This window comes from Zalophus californianus, chromosome 9 (genome assembly GCF_009762305.2).
Source record: "Zalophus californianus isolate mZalCal1 chromosome 9, mZalCal1.pri.v2, whole genome shotgun sequence".
Lineage (NCBI taxonomy): Eukaryota > Metazoa > Chordata > Mammalia > Carnivora > Otariidae > Zalophus > Zalophus californianus.
Genome location: NC_045603.1, coordinates 46867870 through 46884053, shown reverse-complemented (window position 1 = coordinate 46884053; position 16184 = coordinate 46867870). Strand labels below are relative to the sequence as shown.

The 16184-nt window shown below is 35.1% G+C and overlaps 1 protein-coding gene across 6 annotated transcripts in view; it reads left to right on the top strand.

Annotated features, from left to right (window-relative positions):
- LOC113922056 (RAB3A interacting protein) overlaps positions 1-16184 on the top strand; it is a 44635-nt gene that overhangs the window by 11625 nt on the left and 16826 nt on the right. For all 6 annotated transcript variants that reach the window (XM_027593792.2, XM_027593797.2, XM_027593794.2 and 3 more), the window contains exons 2-4: positions 2455-2730; positions 3679-3937; positions 14176-14271. In XM_027593792.2, the coding sequence (XP_027449593.1) occupies positions 2480-2730; positions 3679-3937; positions 14176-14271 (606 nt within the window). In that variant the 5' untranslated portion in view covers positions 2455-2479. The remainder of the gene's footprint in view (positions 1-2454; positions 2731-3678; positions 3938-14175; positions 14272-16184) is intronic.

Genomic DNA, 16184 nt, shown 5'->3' with positions numbered 1-16184 from the left:
GCATGTTGGTGTAATGAATATGTCATTTTGCCAGATATTGTCTAATTTTTCTCCATAGGATTTGTACCATTTTGCATTTCCAGAAATGCAAATGCTTTTGCATTCTATGATTCAGTAAACTTGTAAGGTGTAAAGATGTGAATTAAAAGAAAGGAAGTACCAAATAGTTACTGATAAAATGTCAAAGTTTAATGAAAACCTATTTTCAACTTCAAAGTGAATTGATCAGTAAATTATATTCAAGTGAAAATGAAATTTTCAGGGTTGGATGTTTGGTTTGTTTGTGTGTATTGTGAATAAGGATTGAAAAATATTCTTTTGGATGAAAAGTAATAAATTGAGCATTAAACACTAAGTTCCTTGTTAAGATGCTCTTCCATTTGGCAAGTGAATATTTTGGGTGAAAAAACAAGAATTAGTTTCATTTTGAGGACTCAGACTGTTTGCTGCAACAAAGAAAACATTGATTGGATTTGAAATTTGGCAGTTGCAGATTTAATAGTTATAGTTTTCATTGTCCATATATATCCTTGAAGGTTTGTGACATGTTGTAATTGTACTTTTGAAAGAGTATAAATATTGGGTCACTTCTCTTTTTTCCCAGCTTTACTGCAGGCTTTTTGTTGTCTACTTGTCTTATTTTATTTTATTTTAAAGAAATAATTTGTCAGAGAGAGGGAAAGAGGGAGAGAGTGTGCACATGCACAAGCAGGCAGAGGGAGAAGCAGGCTCCCTGCTGAGCAAGGAGCCCAATGTGGGACTCGATCCCGGAGCCCTGGGATCATGACCTGAGCTGAAGGCAGATGCTTAACCGATTGAGCCACCTAGGAGTCCCTCTTACTTGTCTTATTTTAAACACTTTTTATTAAGGATATGAAAGAGTAGAATTTTTCAGTTTAATGATTGAAACTTTTTATATTATGAAGAAATTAGGTGCTACATTGGTGCTTGTGTTTGGGAATTTAGGAAGTTCTGCTATCACTCGTGATTAGCACATTTTTATTGTAGGAAGGAAAAAGTTGGGAAGAGAGTTTGGGTTCCGATCATAGAAGTCTTGATTTTCAGGCTGTTAAATTTGGACTTTATTCTGTAGACACTGGAAAATCAATAAAGGATTTATAAGATTTACATTCTTCAAGTGAAAAATTTGAGTGGTACACTTTTTAGTTTTAATGTAACCTTTGTGATGTAATTGCGTAGTTATGAAATACCTTTTCCTTATGGAGAAACTGAAGGGTACATGTTATTGCTAATGGCTGACTATGGTAACAGATGTTTATTGAGGCCATACTGTGTGCCAAGTACACAGCACACTACTAAGTACTTTATTTGGATTGTCCCTCTGAATCCTTACAGCACTCTGGAGAATGGAGAGAGTGTTGTCATTCCCATTCTTATCCCATCAGAGGAGAAATTTAAGGCTTAGAGAAAGACAACACATTATCCTAGATTGGATCCTGGACCTATAAGTTAAGACCATTATTGAGACAGTCCATGAAATTTGACTGGAGTCTGTTGATTGGATGGTCATATCGATCAGTGTTAACTTCCTGATTTTGATGGTTTTGTGGTTAGACGGGAAAATGTCCTTCTGTACTTAAAATATATATATTGAGATATTAAGCAGTAATGGGCATCATGTCTGCAAAACCTATTCTCAAATGGTCCAAAATGTTAACAGTTTCATAATCTGGGTGAAAGGTATATAAAAACTCTGCAACTCTTACCTAAATTTGAAATTATCAGTTGATCCTTAATCAACATGAGTTTGAACTATATGGCTCCACTTATATGTGGATTTTTTTGGATAAATACAATACAGCACCGTAAATGTATTTTCCATATGATTTTCTTAATATTTTCTCTAGCTTTATTGTAAGAATACAATATATAATACATATAAGTACAGAATATGTATTTAGTTGACTGTTTATGTTATCGGTAAGGTTTCTGGTCAACAGGAGGGTAACAGTAGTTAAGATTTGGGGGAGTCAAAAGTTATATGCGGATTTTCGACTGTGTGGAGATTTGGTGCCCCAACCGCTGTTGTTCAAGTGTCAACTGTATAGTGCAATGCAAATATCTCATTCCAAGCATGTGTGTGTATGTACATATCTTTACTGCTTCTCTTACTTACTCTAACCAATGTCATATGATAGAAAAGTTAAAAATTTCAAGCAAATTTTTATTTCTTCCTCATTGTACTTATAATTTACTCAGTTTAACAGCATTAGCTATAACTTTCAAGTTTATTTCAAGTTAGATTGTTTGCCTTTTGTAGTATTTATACTCTGAGGTCACTTAATAAATGTTAAATGATAATGGTATTTTTTCTTTGCTCTTTTAAGTTTATACTTTATAATGGACTGTTAGACACATTTTATAAGTTATTTGTCTTAATTTAATTTTAAATATCACTATCAAAATAACAGCCTGCTTTTTGTTTTAACATAGGTTATCTTATGATGAGGCTTTTGCTATGGCTAATGACCCCTTGGAAGGCTTCCATGAAGTAAACCTTGCTTCGCCTACTTCTCCAGACCTTCTTGGTGTGTATGAATCAGGAACTCAAGAGCAGACTACCTCACCAAGTGTCATCTATCGGCCACATCCTTCAGCTCTGTGCTCTGCTCCTATTCAGGCTAATGCCTTAGATGTTTCCGACCTTCCCACACAACCCGTGTATTCATCCCCCAGACGTTTAAATTGTGCAGAAATATCTAATATCAGGTAGGAGATCGTGAAGATCCTTATTTTGGAGTATCATGCTAAACAAAGGGACAGTTTGCTTGGTTGCCTAAAGTTTTAATATTTTAGAAATTTTGAATAAGCTCGTCCATGAAGAGGAGCAATACCTGTTAATGTTCAAGAGCAGGGGTCAGCAAACTTTTTATGTAAAGGGCCAGGTGGTAAATATTTTAGGCTTTGTCGGCCATATAGTCTCTGTTACAGCTCTTCAGTTCTGCTGTTAAAGTGTGAAAGCAGCTGCAGACAGTACGTAAATGAATAAATTCCAATCAGACTTTACATATGGACTCTGAATTTTGAGTTTCATATAATTTTCCTATGCCACAAAATATTATTATTTTGATTTTTTTTTTTTACCATTTGAGAATGTAAAAATAAATCTTGGCTTATGAGCCTTGCAAAACAGGTAGCAGTCTGGATTTAGCCTGCATTTAGTTTGCTGACCCCTGTTCTAGAGTAGCACTATGTTTTTTTTTTGAAAGATTTTGTTTATATTTTGACAAGAGAGCGATCACAAGCTGGGGGGCGGGGGTGGGCAGAGGGAGAGGGAGAAGCAGGCTCCTGGCCGAGCAGGGAGCTGGATATGGGGCTTGATCCCAGGTCCCTGAGATCATGACTTGAGCCAAAGACTCAAGACACTTAACCGACTGAGCCACCCAGGCACCCCTAGAGTAGCACTATTAAATAGAACTTTCTGTGATGATGAAAATGCGATAAGCATTGGCTGCATGTGGCTGCTAGACTTGAAATATGTTCGCTTTAGCTTTGACTGATTTTAATTTTTAATTAATAATTTATAAGTTAATTTTTAAATTAATGCTATTAATTAAAGATAGTGGCTATTACACTGGATAGTGCAGTTCTAGACCTTTGTGTTTATGCCAGGTCTGTGTGAGCATATGCTGATGTTTTCTGAATTTATCTTTACAGCATCCATGTTACAGATCCAGCACCTTGTTCTACCTCTGGAGTCACAGCTGGGTTAACTAAATTAACTACCAGAAAGGACAACTGTAATGCAGAGAGGGAGTTTTTACAGGGTGCTACTATAACAGAGGCTTATGAAGGCAGTGATGATATTTTTGGGTTGAGTACTGATAGTCTGTCCCGTTTACGAAGCCCATCTGTTTTGGAAGTCAGAGAAAAGGGCTATGAAAGATTGAAAGAAGAACTTGCAAAAGCTCAGAGGGTAAGCAAAAAAGGTGCTTTATTCTTCATTGTTTTGTATTTGAAATTAACATGTGTTCATGATGTGGGGCAACCCAAATGAAGTCATTGCAGTTCTACATTTATCTTCCCATGTGTACAGCCTCAGTTCCTGTTGGGCAGCATCTAGGCATCTGTGAAATTGATGGATTAGTAAAGAAGCTCATCTAAGAGTACTCACTGGAAAAATGAGAATCTGAAACTCTTTTTGTGTTACCTACATTGCCTGCTCCCTGTCTTACTTATCATTAATGCAAATTTTGTGGGTTATGTTCCATGTGTGGGTTTTCCCCTTCTTGTGCTTGACTTTATGGTCCTTCACTTGAAGTCAGTTAGTCCAAGTCATTTTGTTTTGAGGAATTGTTTAGTAATAATTACCTTTGCCATTCAGCTGGGCTTGAATATTTTCTGTATCTTATCTTGGAGAATTTTCTTTTCTTGGTAGTTTGTTGTATTTCCCATTTGGTCATCTTTAAAGTTCCTGCTGTCTATTCCCAAATTTGTGGCTATGTCTTATTCTTTTTATGTGAGTGTAATTAAATTTCAGAGGGAAATTTACAGCACCAAATATTTATAATTAGAAAAAGGGGAAAGTCTTAAATCAGCATTCTAAGCTCTCACTTTAAGAACCTAGGAAAAAATAGCAAAATCAGAGCAAGCAGAAGGAAGGAAGGAATAAAGAGCAGAAATCAATGAAATTGACAATCGAAAAGCTAGAGAAAATGAAAGTGCTGATTCTTTAAAAAAAAATCAGTGAAACTGACAAACATCTAACAAGACTGACAAAAGACAAATTATCAGTAGCTGGAATGAAGCAGGATATCACTGCAGATGCTGCAGATGTCAAAAATACAATAAAGGAATAATATGAATTTGACAACTTGGGTCAAATGGACCAATTCACGTTTAGAAACTTGAGAAGATAGGACATTTTATATGTGCGATTTTTAGCATGTTATGACATTTCACAAACATATATTCCCACCGTCTTTGCTACCAGACTTGTCTCTTAAGAGTGTAACATTGATTTTTGTATCCCTGGTGCTTAGCATAATTTAATACGATGGCTGGCATATATGTCTTCTTATTAATGCTTCAGTGAATGGCTGATAACTAAATAGCCATGCAGATATGTTAAAACATTTTGATTAAATATATTTTATCATAAAGAAAAATTAATAGCCATTTTATCTTTTTCCAGAGGGAAGGGGTGTGCTGAGATGTGATTGTATTTGGCTTCTGTCATCTGGATCACACTCTGTTGTTTTAATATACAGTATTAAGTGAAATCACAGTTTATATAGAGGTAAACTATTGAGCATGTATGTATATCCATCATTGAGAATACTTTGGTGGTTCTTTATTGATCAGAACAGATTGCTAGTTTTTTAGCTCAAGTTGGGAGTTTCTTTTGAAATCTTTAATTTGCTGTATTGAGTTCCTGTTGAGGTAATTGAAATAAAAATGACATGTGAACACATACATATGGTGAATTATGAAGAGTACACGATAGTATTAATACTTAGAGCTCAAGGCTTGAAAATGTCTCTTGAATATGAAAGTATTTCTTGAATTATAGCAACTTGTGAATCAAAATTATGTCTACAGCCATTCTCTTTATTCTGATTATTCTTTTAAGAGAGGTCAGATAGTTACCATTTTTCTATTCTTGTACCTTTAACCTATTTTTGTCTTCCTATGTAAAGTGAGTTTCTTGCAGGTAATAAATGATTAGGTTTTGCTTTTTTATCCATTCCAGTAATCTCTACCTTTTAATTGGTATATTTAGACCATTTACATTTAATGTGATATTGATATGGTTTGGTTTAAATTTGCCATTGTACTGTTTTGTTTTCTGTTTGTTCCATCTATTCCTTTTTCTTCTTTTTCCTTCTTTTATGCCTTCTTTTGGATTAATTCCACATTTTTTTTTTATGATTTTTATCTTCTCTCCTTTGGCTTATTAGCTATATATCTTTGTTGTGGTAATTCAGTGGTTACTTTAGGGTTTATAGTTTGCATATTTAACTTATTCCTCTCTACCTTCTGATGATGTAATACTACCTCTCATATAATGTAAGAACCTTACAAAAGTCTGTAGCCTTTGTGCTACAGTTGTCATATATTTCACTTGTTCATGTTTAAACTCTGCAATGCATTGTTACTATTTTTGCAGTGAATGATTATCTTTTAAAGAGATTTAGATGATAAAAGAATCTTTATATTTACCCATGTAGCTGCCATTTCCATCGCTCTTCATTTTGCCACGTGAATCCTGATTTCCATCTGATAATTATTTTTCTTCTACCAGGAGGACATCTTTTAACATTTTTGTTGTGTATGTTTGCTGGTGATAAATTATTTTTAGTTGTTATGTATCTGAAAAGGTATCTTTTCCCCACCTTTGTTTTTGAAAGATACTTTCAAAAGAATTTTAGGTTGATAGTTTTTCCTTTTAGTACTTTAAAGATGTTGCTCCAGTGTCTTCTAGCTTGCATTGTTTTTCACAAGAAGTGAGGTGTTACCTTTTGTCCTCTGCCTGTGATGTGAGATTCCTCTTTAGCACTGGCTGTTAAGCAGTTTGATTATGGTGTACCTTGGTGTAGTTTTCTTCATGGTTCTTGTACTTAAGGTTTGTTGAACTTCTCAAATCTGTAGTTTGTTAATTTTCATTGAATTTGGGAAGTGTGTGGACCACTATTTCTTAAAAAACTTTTACATTACCGCCCCTGTCTCTGCTCTCCTTCCAGACTCCTATTACACATTCAAGAGACTGCTTCAAGTTGTCCCATAGCCCACTGGTGCTCTGTTCATTTATGTTTTAATTTTTTTTTTTCTCCTTGTTTCATTGTGGATAGTTTCTGTTGCAGTCTCTTCAGTGTCACTCCTTTCTTCTGCAGATTTAATCTGTAAATCCCATACAGTGTATTTTTTATGTCAGACATTGTGGTTTTCATCTCTGAAAGTTTGATTTGGGTCTTTTTAATATTTTTTGCTCTTTTTAATAAGTTTAGTCTTTCCTCTAGCTTCTCAAACATATGAAATTCAGTTTAATAACTGTTTTAATCCTTGTGTAATAATGCTTTCATCTTTTTGGGTGATAAGCTGGGCCAAATCATAGGGCTCACCTAATTTGTTTCTCATATTTGGAAGATCACTGTCTGCTGCTGGGTGCCTAGTGTCTTAAAAATTGTTTTATGTATTTTTTCCAGTTTTTTACTTGTGTCAGATGGGGTTGTAAATATGATCCCTGTTACTCTATCTTGATTGGGAATCAAAGTTCTATTTCTGTTTGTATTGTTTATTCTGCACCATCTCAGTAACCCTAACACAAAAACATACATTTACACACATGCTCCAATAATTTTGAGCTTCATGAGGATAAAGATTGCAAGTGTTTTTTGCTCATGATTATATTTTGAACACATAATGGGTTCTTAATACATTTTGTTGATTAAATGAATATATACATGTGTGTATAGTTACATTATTGTAGAATAAACACACATATTAGGGACATGCTAGCTGCTTGTAAGCAACCCCTAAATTTTAGTGACTTCATCTAAAAGAAGTTAATTTTTATTTATTGAGCATTCTACAGCAGATGCACATAGTTGATACACAGTTCTTTATGAAATAATTCAGGGATCTGTGTTTTTTCTGTCATGGATCTTTGTAATCTTTTCAAATTTTATTGTTATCTGTACCTCACCAATGAGATGAAGGGAAAGGAAAGCTTGGAAAAGGCACACCTGTTTCTAAAAAGCCTTGGCTTAGAAGTGACGCATACTTTTGCTCACATTCCATTGGTGCAAACCAGTTTTCTGCTGATACTTATATGTGTGGTGGGCTGGGAAATGTAGTCCCTGGCTGGGCAATCACTCCCCGGCAAAAAATCCATACTGTGTATAGGGGAAGTGACGCATACTTTTGCTCACATTCCATTGGTGCAAACCAGTTTTCTGCTGATACTTATATGTGTGGTGGGCTGGGAAATGTAGTCCCTGGCTGGGCAATAACTCCCCGGCAAAAAATCCATACTGTGTATAGGGGGAATACCCATGTGATCATTGATTTTGAGGTGCAGGGATTCCAGAGATGATGTAGTTCTTCACTTATTTGGCCTTCCACAGGTCATTGCTGAAGACCAGTTTTGATGGACTTCTGAGGTAGAAGTTGGGCCTTAGTTTACCTTTATTAAAAGGTTGTTTCCTGGACTTTACCCCAGATTCTGCTGAAATAAAATTACTGTGTTGAGGCTTGAGGGTAATGCATTTTTAATAAACTCCCTTGTTCATTCTTGTATTTGCTAAGTGTGATACCTACTGGTATAATGTGTTACTTCCAATTTTTAATTATTTTTCCTTAAAAGAGAATGAAATAACTTGGAAAATAAAATTCAGTGGAATAGCTTGCAGCCAGATAAAGTCACTCAGAAACACATATCTGTGTCAAATTCATATTCAGCATGGTCCTACCAATTTTGTGGCCATGGATGTTCATAAACATGTACAATGTTCTTTCATAAACAGATATAGTTCTCTGTCATAGTACTAACAACATTGTACAAGGCCCTTTAGGGGGCAAAAATAAACTAGATTTGACCCTGTCTTTAGGTGTTTACTAGTTGGGGAGAAAAGACATGTATATATGGTCATGTTTCACTGATTTGAATTGTACATTTTTTTCCCATATTAACCATCATGACACTCATCATTGCCTACTTGTGTGTGAACTTGGTCTTAGTTGTTCATGTTGTGATTAAGACAATTGAATTATGTGAGTTGGGTTCTGTATTTGTTGGTCTTAATTACTGGCTTAAATAACTTCAAAATGACCTCACTATGATAGGACACTGAAACATAAAGGTATTAAAAAAAAAATCAGCTTAAAAGAGTTCTCACTGTAAGTATAAAATGAAAATTCTAGTGAAAAAAAAATCGTATCGTAGTTTCATTGACAGCATTTTTTCTTTCTTGATATAAAAATGTTTATCTTAAAAACCGCAGACTTAAGTTTGATGGAATATACTTGATCAGAGTCCTGATATTCTGTCTTGAATATCTCTCAAATTTCTTTTCTCTGGTACAACCACTCTAAATTTGTATCTATTGCCTAAAATACAGCAGTAATCAGTGAACTGTCTTTCTTTTCTCTAGTCTTTTTTTTTTTTTAATTTTAAACCTCAGCAACCTCACCATACTTCAGAGTAACAGTTTTGAATTGCAAATCTGATTGTTGCTTTCCTGTTTAAAATCCTTCAGTGACTTCCCATGGCCTTGAGATAATCTCCCCTTGTCTTTAAAGGAGGACCTGATTTCCAAGCCAGTGCTTTTTAGGATGGGCCATAAACCTAATTTTCTGGCATTATCTTTTTGTGGTGTACATCCCTTCTCATCATAAAACCTACTCTTTCCTTCCTCTACATTTGGTAAACTCCTACTTTTTCTGGTGTTTATACATCACTACTGTAGCCCTTATCAAATTGCCCTGGGAATCTGTTTAAAGATTTGCTACCCTCAACAAGCTATTTGTAAAAATCATTAACTGGGTCTCACTCCTTTTTTGTGTCTCCAGCACCTAGATGAATGCCTGATGCTAACAGAAAAATTAACATTCTAGCAACACAAAATTAATGTTTGTTGGAGGAATGAATTTTCAATAACTATATTACAATATAAGATTCTGATCATGAAAAGTACAAATTCTAAAAAAAATATTCACATGAAATACAATTTCAACTTCATAGAGGTAGGTTGAGGATAGATCTCAAAGCATAGAGAGAAAGTAGTCAGATATTGATGGGGAAGAGATTAGACCAGACAGATGGGCTCAGGCTGGGGAGTGAAACCAGTGAATCAGATCAGTTTAAATTCTAGCTTTAGAGTATGGATCTAGAGTATTTAGAGTATGGATTTCTCCCAGAAAACTCTGAAAAGGGAAATTGAGCACGTGTTGTCGAGGGCTTTTAGTATTTAGGGTGAGGCTTATACCACTTTGATAGATGATAGGGAGCTATTCAAGAATTTTGCCTTCATGAATGACATATGTATTGCTCTAACTGATTGTGCAGATTTCTCAGGGAGCAGTATCTTACTTGGTTTTGTAGCTTGAGGATTACCATAGTGACCACCTAGCAGGAAATGTTGAATGAATTGACTTAGTTTCCATATGTAATTATAAAATAGTGCAATTTTAGAGTTTGAAAGAACCTAGCATTAAATTTATGCAGTTATAGATTTATAAATTAACTCAGGGAGAATTGGCATCTTTATGATGTCTTTTTACTCAAGAACATGGTATGTCCTTCCTGTTTGTTTAGGACTACCTTTGTGTTTTTGTATGTGGCAGTATCTTATTAAAGTTTTCATTTTGCATTGTGGTCTCAAGCATTATGAAGTTTTTTTGTTTTCAATGATTTTTGCCCTGTATTCTGTCTAGTCTGATATCAAGATTCAGATTCCTATTTTATTTTTATTTGTATTATATTTTTTAGTATATTTCTGTCCATTCTTTTATTTTTAATCTGTCTGAAGACACTTCGTTTTAGGTATGTCTCATCTAGAGCATAGAGATGGATTTTGCTTTTTTTAAGCCAATCTGAAAATTATTTTCTTTTTAATTAGGTGAGTTACATCTGTGCACATTTATTGATAAAGAAACATGCTATGTTTGTTTCTGTCACAGGGCTTTCAAATGTCTAGTGTGTGTCTACAGACCTCTTCCGATGTGCTCTGTTTTCTTTGTGTCCTCCTCCTCTTTGGTGTTTTGGAAGGTTTGATTTCCATTCTAGTTGTTACCTTTCTTTAATCGAAGTTTGTCTATCTATCTATCTGTCTTGGCCTTTAGATACTGCCTTTGTGCCCTACCATAAGCAATACTAAACTTACCTGGTTACTGTTTTTCTCTTACATCATTTGATTTTAGTCAATTTACCTTAGTGTTAATCTCTATGCCCTTAGATATATTTAGGTTTATACTACTGGAGTTGTGCCTCTCAAGTTATAGCCCTTTACCTCCCATTAATATTTAAGAAATTTATGAATTTAATTTCATCTTTCTCTTATAGTTTGTGTTATTTTTATATTTCTAAAGCTTATAACATTTAAATAGCTGTTTTGTCAGCTTTATCCCTATTAAAAAATAGACTATTTTTTAGAGCAGTTTTAAGTTCATAGTAAAATTGAGACGGTGGTACAGGGTTCCCATTCACTCTGTCCCCACATTTGCACAGCCCCTCAACACTATGAATTTTACACTTACTATAATTGATGACCGTAGATTGGCATATCATTATCCCCCCGAGTCCAGAGTTTATATTAGGGTTCCCTTTGTTGTATGTTCTGTTGGTTTTTGACAAGTGTATAATGACATGTATCAACCATTGTAGTATTATCCAGAATAGTTTCACTGCCCTAAAAATCCTCTATAGTCCATTTAGTCCTCCCCACCCATTAAATGCTAACAACCATTGATCTTTTTATGGTCTCCATAGTTTTACTTTCTCCAGAATGTCATATAGTTGGAATCATACAGGATGTAGCCTTTTCAGATTGGATTCTTTTATTTAATAATATGCATTTATTTTCCTCCATGTCTTTTCATGACTTGGTAGCTTATTTCCTTTTAATGAAGAATATTCCATTATCTGGATGTACTAGAGTTTGTTCATTCACCTGCTGAAGGACATTTTAGTTATTTCCAAGTTTTAGCAATTATGAATGTATAAACATCTGTATGCAGGTTTTTGTGTAGACATAAGTTTTCAGCTCCTTTGGGTAAATACTAAGAAGTGCGATTGCTGGACCGTATGGTAAGAGTCTGTTTAGTTTGATTAAAAAACGGCCAAACTGTCTTTTAAAATAGCTATGCCATTTTGCATTCCCAGTCGCAATGTATGAGAGTGCCTATTGCTTCCCATTCTTGTCAGCATTTGGTATTGTCAGTGTTCTGGATTTTGGCCATTCTAATCAGCGTGTATCATTGTTGTTTTAATTTGCATTTCTCTGATGACATATGGAATATCTTTTCATATGTGTATTTGCCTTCCCTATATCTTCTTTGAAGTGTCTGTTCAGATCTTTTGCCCATCTTTCAGTCGGGTTGTTTGTTTTCTTACTGTTGAGTTTTAAGAATTTGTATATTTTTTATAACAGTCTTTTATCAGATACATCTTTTGCAAATATTTTCTCCAGTCTCTGGCTTGTCTTTTCATTCCCTTGATATGCCCATCTTTTAGTTGTAGTTCTACAGTGAAATGTATTTGCTTCTCACCCCCAGTCCTTAGTGTTAAAGCTTCACCAGCTTCTTCTGGATTATGTGAATCTCTGTTCTTTACTCGATCACCGAGTCATGCTTAATACAAGAGATATTCTCTAGAGTTTTACAGGTTTATAATTCTTTGTCTCTGGCCTTGGACTTGAAGGACACTTTGGTTGGATATAAAATCCTCATTTCCCATTTTTTTGAGTATCTTCAAAATGGTATTCTGTTGTTTTCTAGCATAAGATGCTATTGACATTTAATACCAGTCTGATTGTCTTTACCTTATAGAGGTGACTTAGCTTTGCCTTTAAACTTTTTTTATTATGGTAGCTTCACATATTTGTGTTTGTTTTCCATGTTTAAATGGATTGGATTTCCCTGGACTGTTAGGAGGAGGCTCCTGTGAAGGAGTAGAATAAACCCAAGATAGCTTTCTCAATTTTATGTTCAAGAGCTTTCCCTTCCGTTGTTATTGGTGTATCTGTGTAGCCACTTCTGTCTCTTGGAGGTAAGCTTTTTTCAAGAAGGTTTTCTCCTCTAGCCCAGTGTCTTTGTAAACTTTACAGGTTTAACATTATGTCTAGAAATGATATTTCTAGCAATAGAAGAAAAATACTTTTATACTACCTTCTGTGATCCGTTTGCTTTGGAACCTTGCCACCCTCTCTCTCCTTTGATGTCTGAGCCTTCTCTCTCTCCGTCTCCATTATTCCTGCCATGCAGTTTGGTTTCAGATTCCATGAATTTTCCCCTTGGGGTGGGCTGTGTCCTGGAAGGGTCTCTTTGCTGGATGCTCTGCAGTTTCTGAGAATTGAGGGCTTTACCGTACTGTTTGCTGCTTCAGGACTGCAAGTAGGGTTTCGTACTCCACCTGCAGCTTGGAGCCTGTGGAGCCCTTTTCCTTTTTCTCCATTTGTTCTCATATTCTCCCAGTTTCCACTAAGGTCAAGTCCTCTCTTTTGGGGTAAATGTAATGATTTTTGGGTTTTGAGGCTTCATAGGATACCTCTGTAGTCCCTTCTGCTTCATGCTGTCCCTTCCGCATAGTTGCTGATCCCTCTGTCTTGGCAGTGTAGCCACGTTCTCTCGTAGTCTAAGATTTGTGGGGATTCCCTTACCTAGTGTTGTTGATGATGTGGTCTTTGGGTTCTTCTGATATTTCAGTTGGTATATTTGGTTTTCAGGAGTTGACTTGGGGGGATTCAAAAACTATGCTCCTATCACAAGTACAATACAACTAACCCATTATTTTATTAATGTAATTGTGACCAATATATAGGAAGCTTGGATTTTTTAATCCCAAAATTTGAAAGATTAATTTAGGGCAACATACAAAATTGCATATTATTTATGTCTTAAAGGATTTTTTAAACATCTACTTGATACCTTTTGAGAAGTCATGTATAAATGAGGGTGTGATTTTATTGTTAACATTTTTCTTAAAGTGCAAATATGTATCATTTGCCTCTGGTTGCAGTACTAAATGGGTATAGTCTCCTAGTGGAAATTTTAGACTAATTGCCATTTGGTACATAAAGTTATCTATGAGTGAACAAATTTTAAAGTAAATATGAAAAAACCCCACTGAGTTTTTATTGAAATGGATAAATGCAATTAAATTCCTTGCTTGATGGAAACAAATATGTTCAGAGAAAAGGGAAAAAAGAATGAAGTCATTTAATTGTTTATTTTCACATGTAATATATAATCACACTTAATCTTTGGATGTCTCATGGAAGAAACATGAAAATTTAATATGTGAGTTAGAATTATTTATAATTTTAGATTTGCCTGATTGTCTTCCACAGAGCAAGTGCTAAATAAACATTTTCAGTGTGAACATTGTAGGAGGGGAGAGTATTAATACTTTGTAATTTTATTAGTAAAGATTATATAGTCTGCTGAATCTAACTTCAAACTATGGAAATTCAAAATAAAATGATCGATTTCTCATAGGAACTGAAGTTAAAAGATGAAGAGTGTGAAAGGCTTTCTAAAGTACGAGATCAACTTGGACAGGAATTGGAGGAACTCACAGCTAGTCTGTTTGAGGTTGGTCTCTTTACGTCTTGGCCAAGAGCAACATCTTGATTTTTATATATTGATAGAATTGTTTTTTGAGGGAATCTTGGAAAAGATATGCTTAGCTTCACACATAATTTATAAGTCATCTAAGAAAAAGTAAATCTTTAAGAAATGTAGAGTCTACAACTTAAAATGATGGGAAAAGGAAAAGACCCTGTGGGCTACCAGTATCGGGGTTGTTTAAAAATGCCTACGTGGAAAGAAAGGAGGTAAATTTTAATTTTGTTTTTATCAAGTATTTAGGGCCTGCTTTAGGGTAATCTTATAATATGACTCCACAACAAAGATAGCAAGCCCTTGAGGTAGCTGAGAGATGATGGTTTGAGGAGTGTTAGAAGGCACATCTACTTGTTAGAAGGCCCACCTGTTTATCTCCAGCCTGCCAACAGGACCACAGTTTCTGCCCAGCTTGAGCAGTGTTTCTCATGATGGGTGCCGTTGACATTGTCATTTTGTATTTCTGATGTTATAGTCAGGATTCTCCGGAGAAATAGAACCAGTAAGATGTGTATATATACATACACAGTATATAGAAAGAGACTGATAATAATGGAATGAGCACAGGTGATTATGGAGGCTGACTATTCCCAAGATCTGCAGGGTGAGTTAGCAGGCTGGAGACCCAGGAGAACTGATGGTGTAGTTCTAGTCCAAGTCCGTAGGCCTGAGAACTGGAGAACTCATAGTGCAGTTCTAGTCCCTAGAGTGACAGGCTTGAGACCCAACAAGAGCTGATGTTTCACTTGGAGTGTGAAGGCAGGAAAATTCTCTCCTACTCCAAGGGGATCAGCCTTTTTGTTCTATTTAGGCTGTCAGCTGATTGGATGTGGCCCAGCCACATTATGGAGAACAATCTGCCTTAGTTAACATACCAATTCAAATGTTAATCTCATCCAGAAACATCTTCATAGAAATACCCAGAATAATGTTTGACCAAATACCTGGGCATCCAGTGGCCTCGTCAGGTTGACACATAAAATTAACCATCATACTTGGCTTTGGCCCCAAAATGCTAGTCATACTCCTTGATCATTTTGAAAACTTTTATAAGTTGTAAACCTGGGAAGCGGGGAGAGGACAGTACTTAATTTGATTAAGAACCACTGTCATAGAATGCCCTTTTTGGGTTAAGACCTCGAGCCTTTAAAAGTGCCTTATTCAGGGGCACCTGTCTGGCTCAGTTGGTACAACATGTGATTCTTGATCTTGAGGTCATGAATTTGAGCCCCCTGCTGGGCATAGAGCTTACTTGAAAAAAAACAAAAACAAAACAAAAACGGTTCCTTGTTCAAAACAGTTGATGTGTTACTGGAATGACTACTGCCATTATCAATTGTCAATAATTTCTTTTTGGGGAGCCTGCTGGTTCATTCAGTAGAGCATGTGATTCTTGATGTCAAGGTCATAAGTTGAGCCCCATGTTGGGTGTAGAGATTACTTAAAAAAATAAAATCTTAAAAAGATGATAGGGTATTAAGGAGGGCACGTTCTGCATGGAGCACTGGGTGTTATGAACAAACAATGAATCATGGAACACTGCACCAAAAACTGATGATGTAATATATGGTGATTAACATAACAATAAAAAAATTAAAAAAAAAGATGATAATACTAATTTTTTTTCCTCTAAAAATTTCTTTTTAAAAGTTTGTAGTAAAAGATTTTAGAAAATTTTCTTCCCCTTTTGTTATTTTTATTTATACAACATCTATTTCAGTTTTAGAGGTATGCATATTTTCTTACATAATTGTAATCCTAATATATTTTGTATTTTTTTCTTCAAATAACATGTTTTCATGTTGATTTGCCTGGTCATTGTCATGAGAGTCATAACCCACCAACTGCATATTACACCATTTCTATCATTACAAGTAACAGTG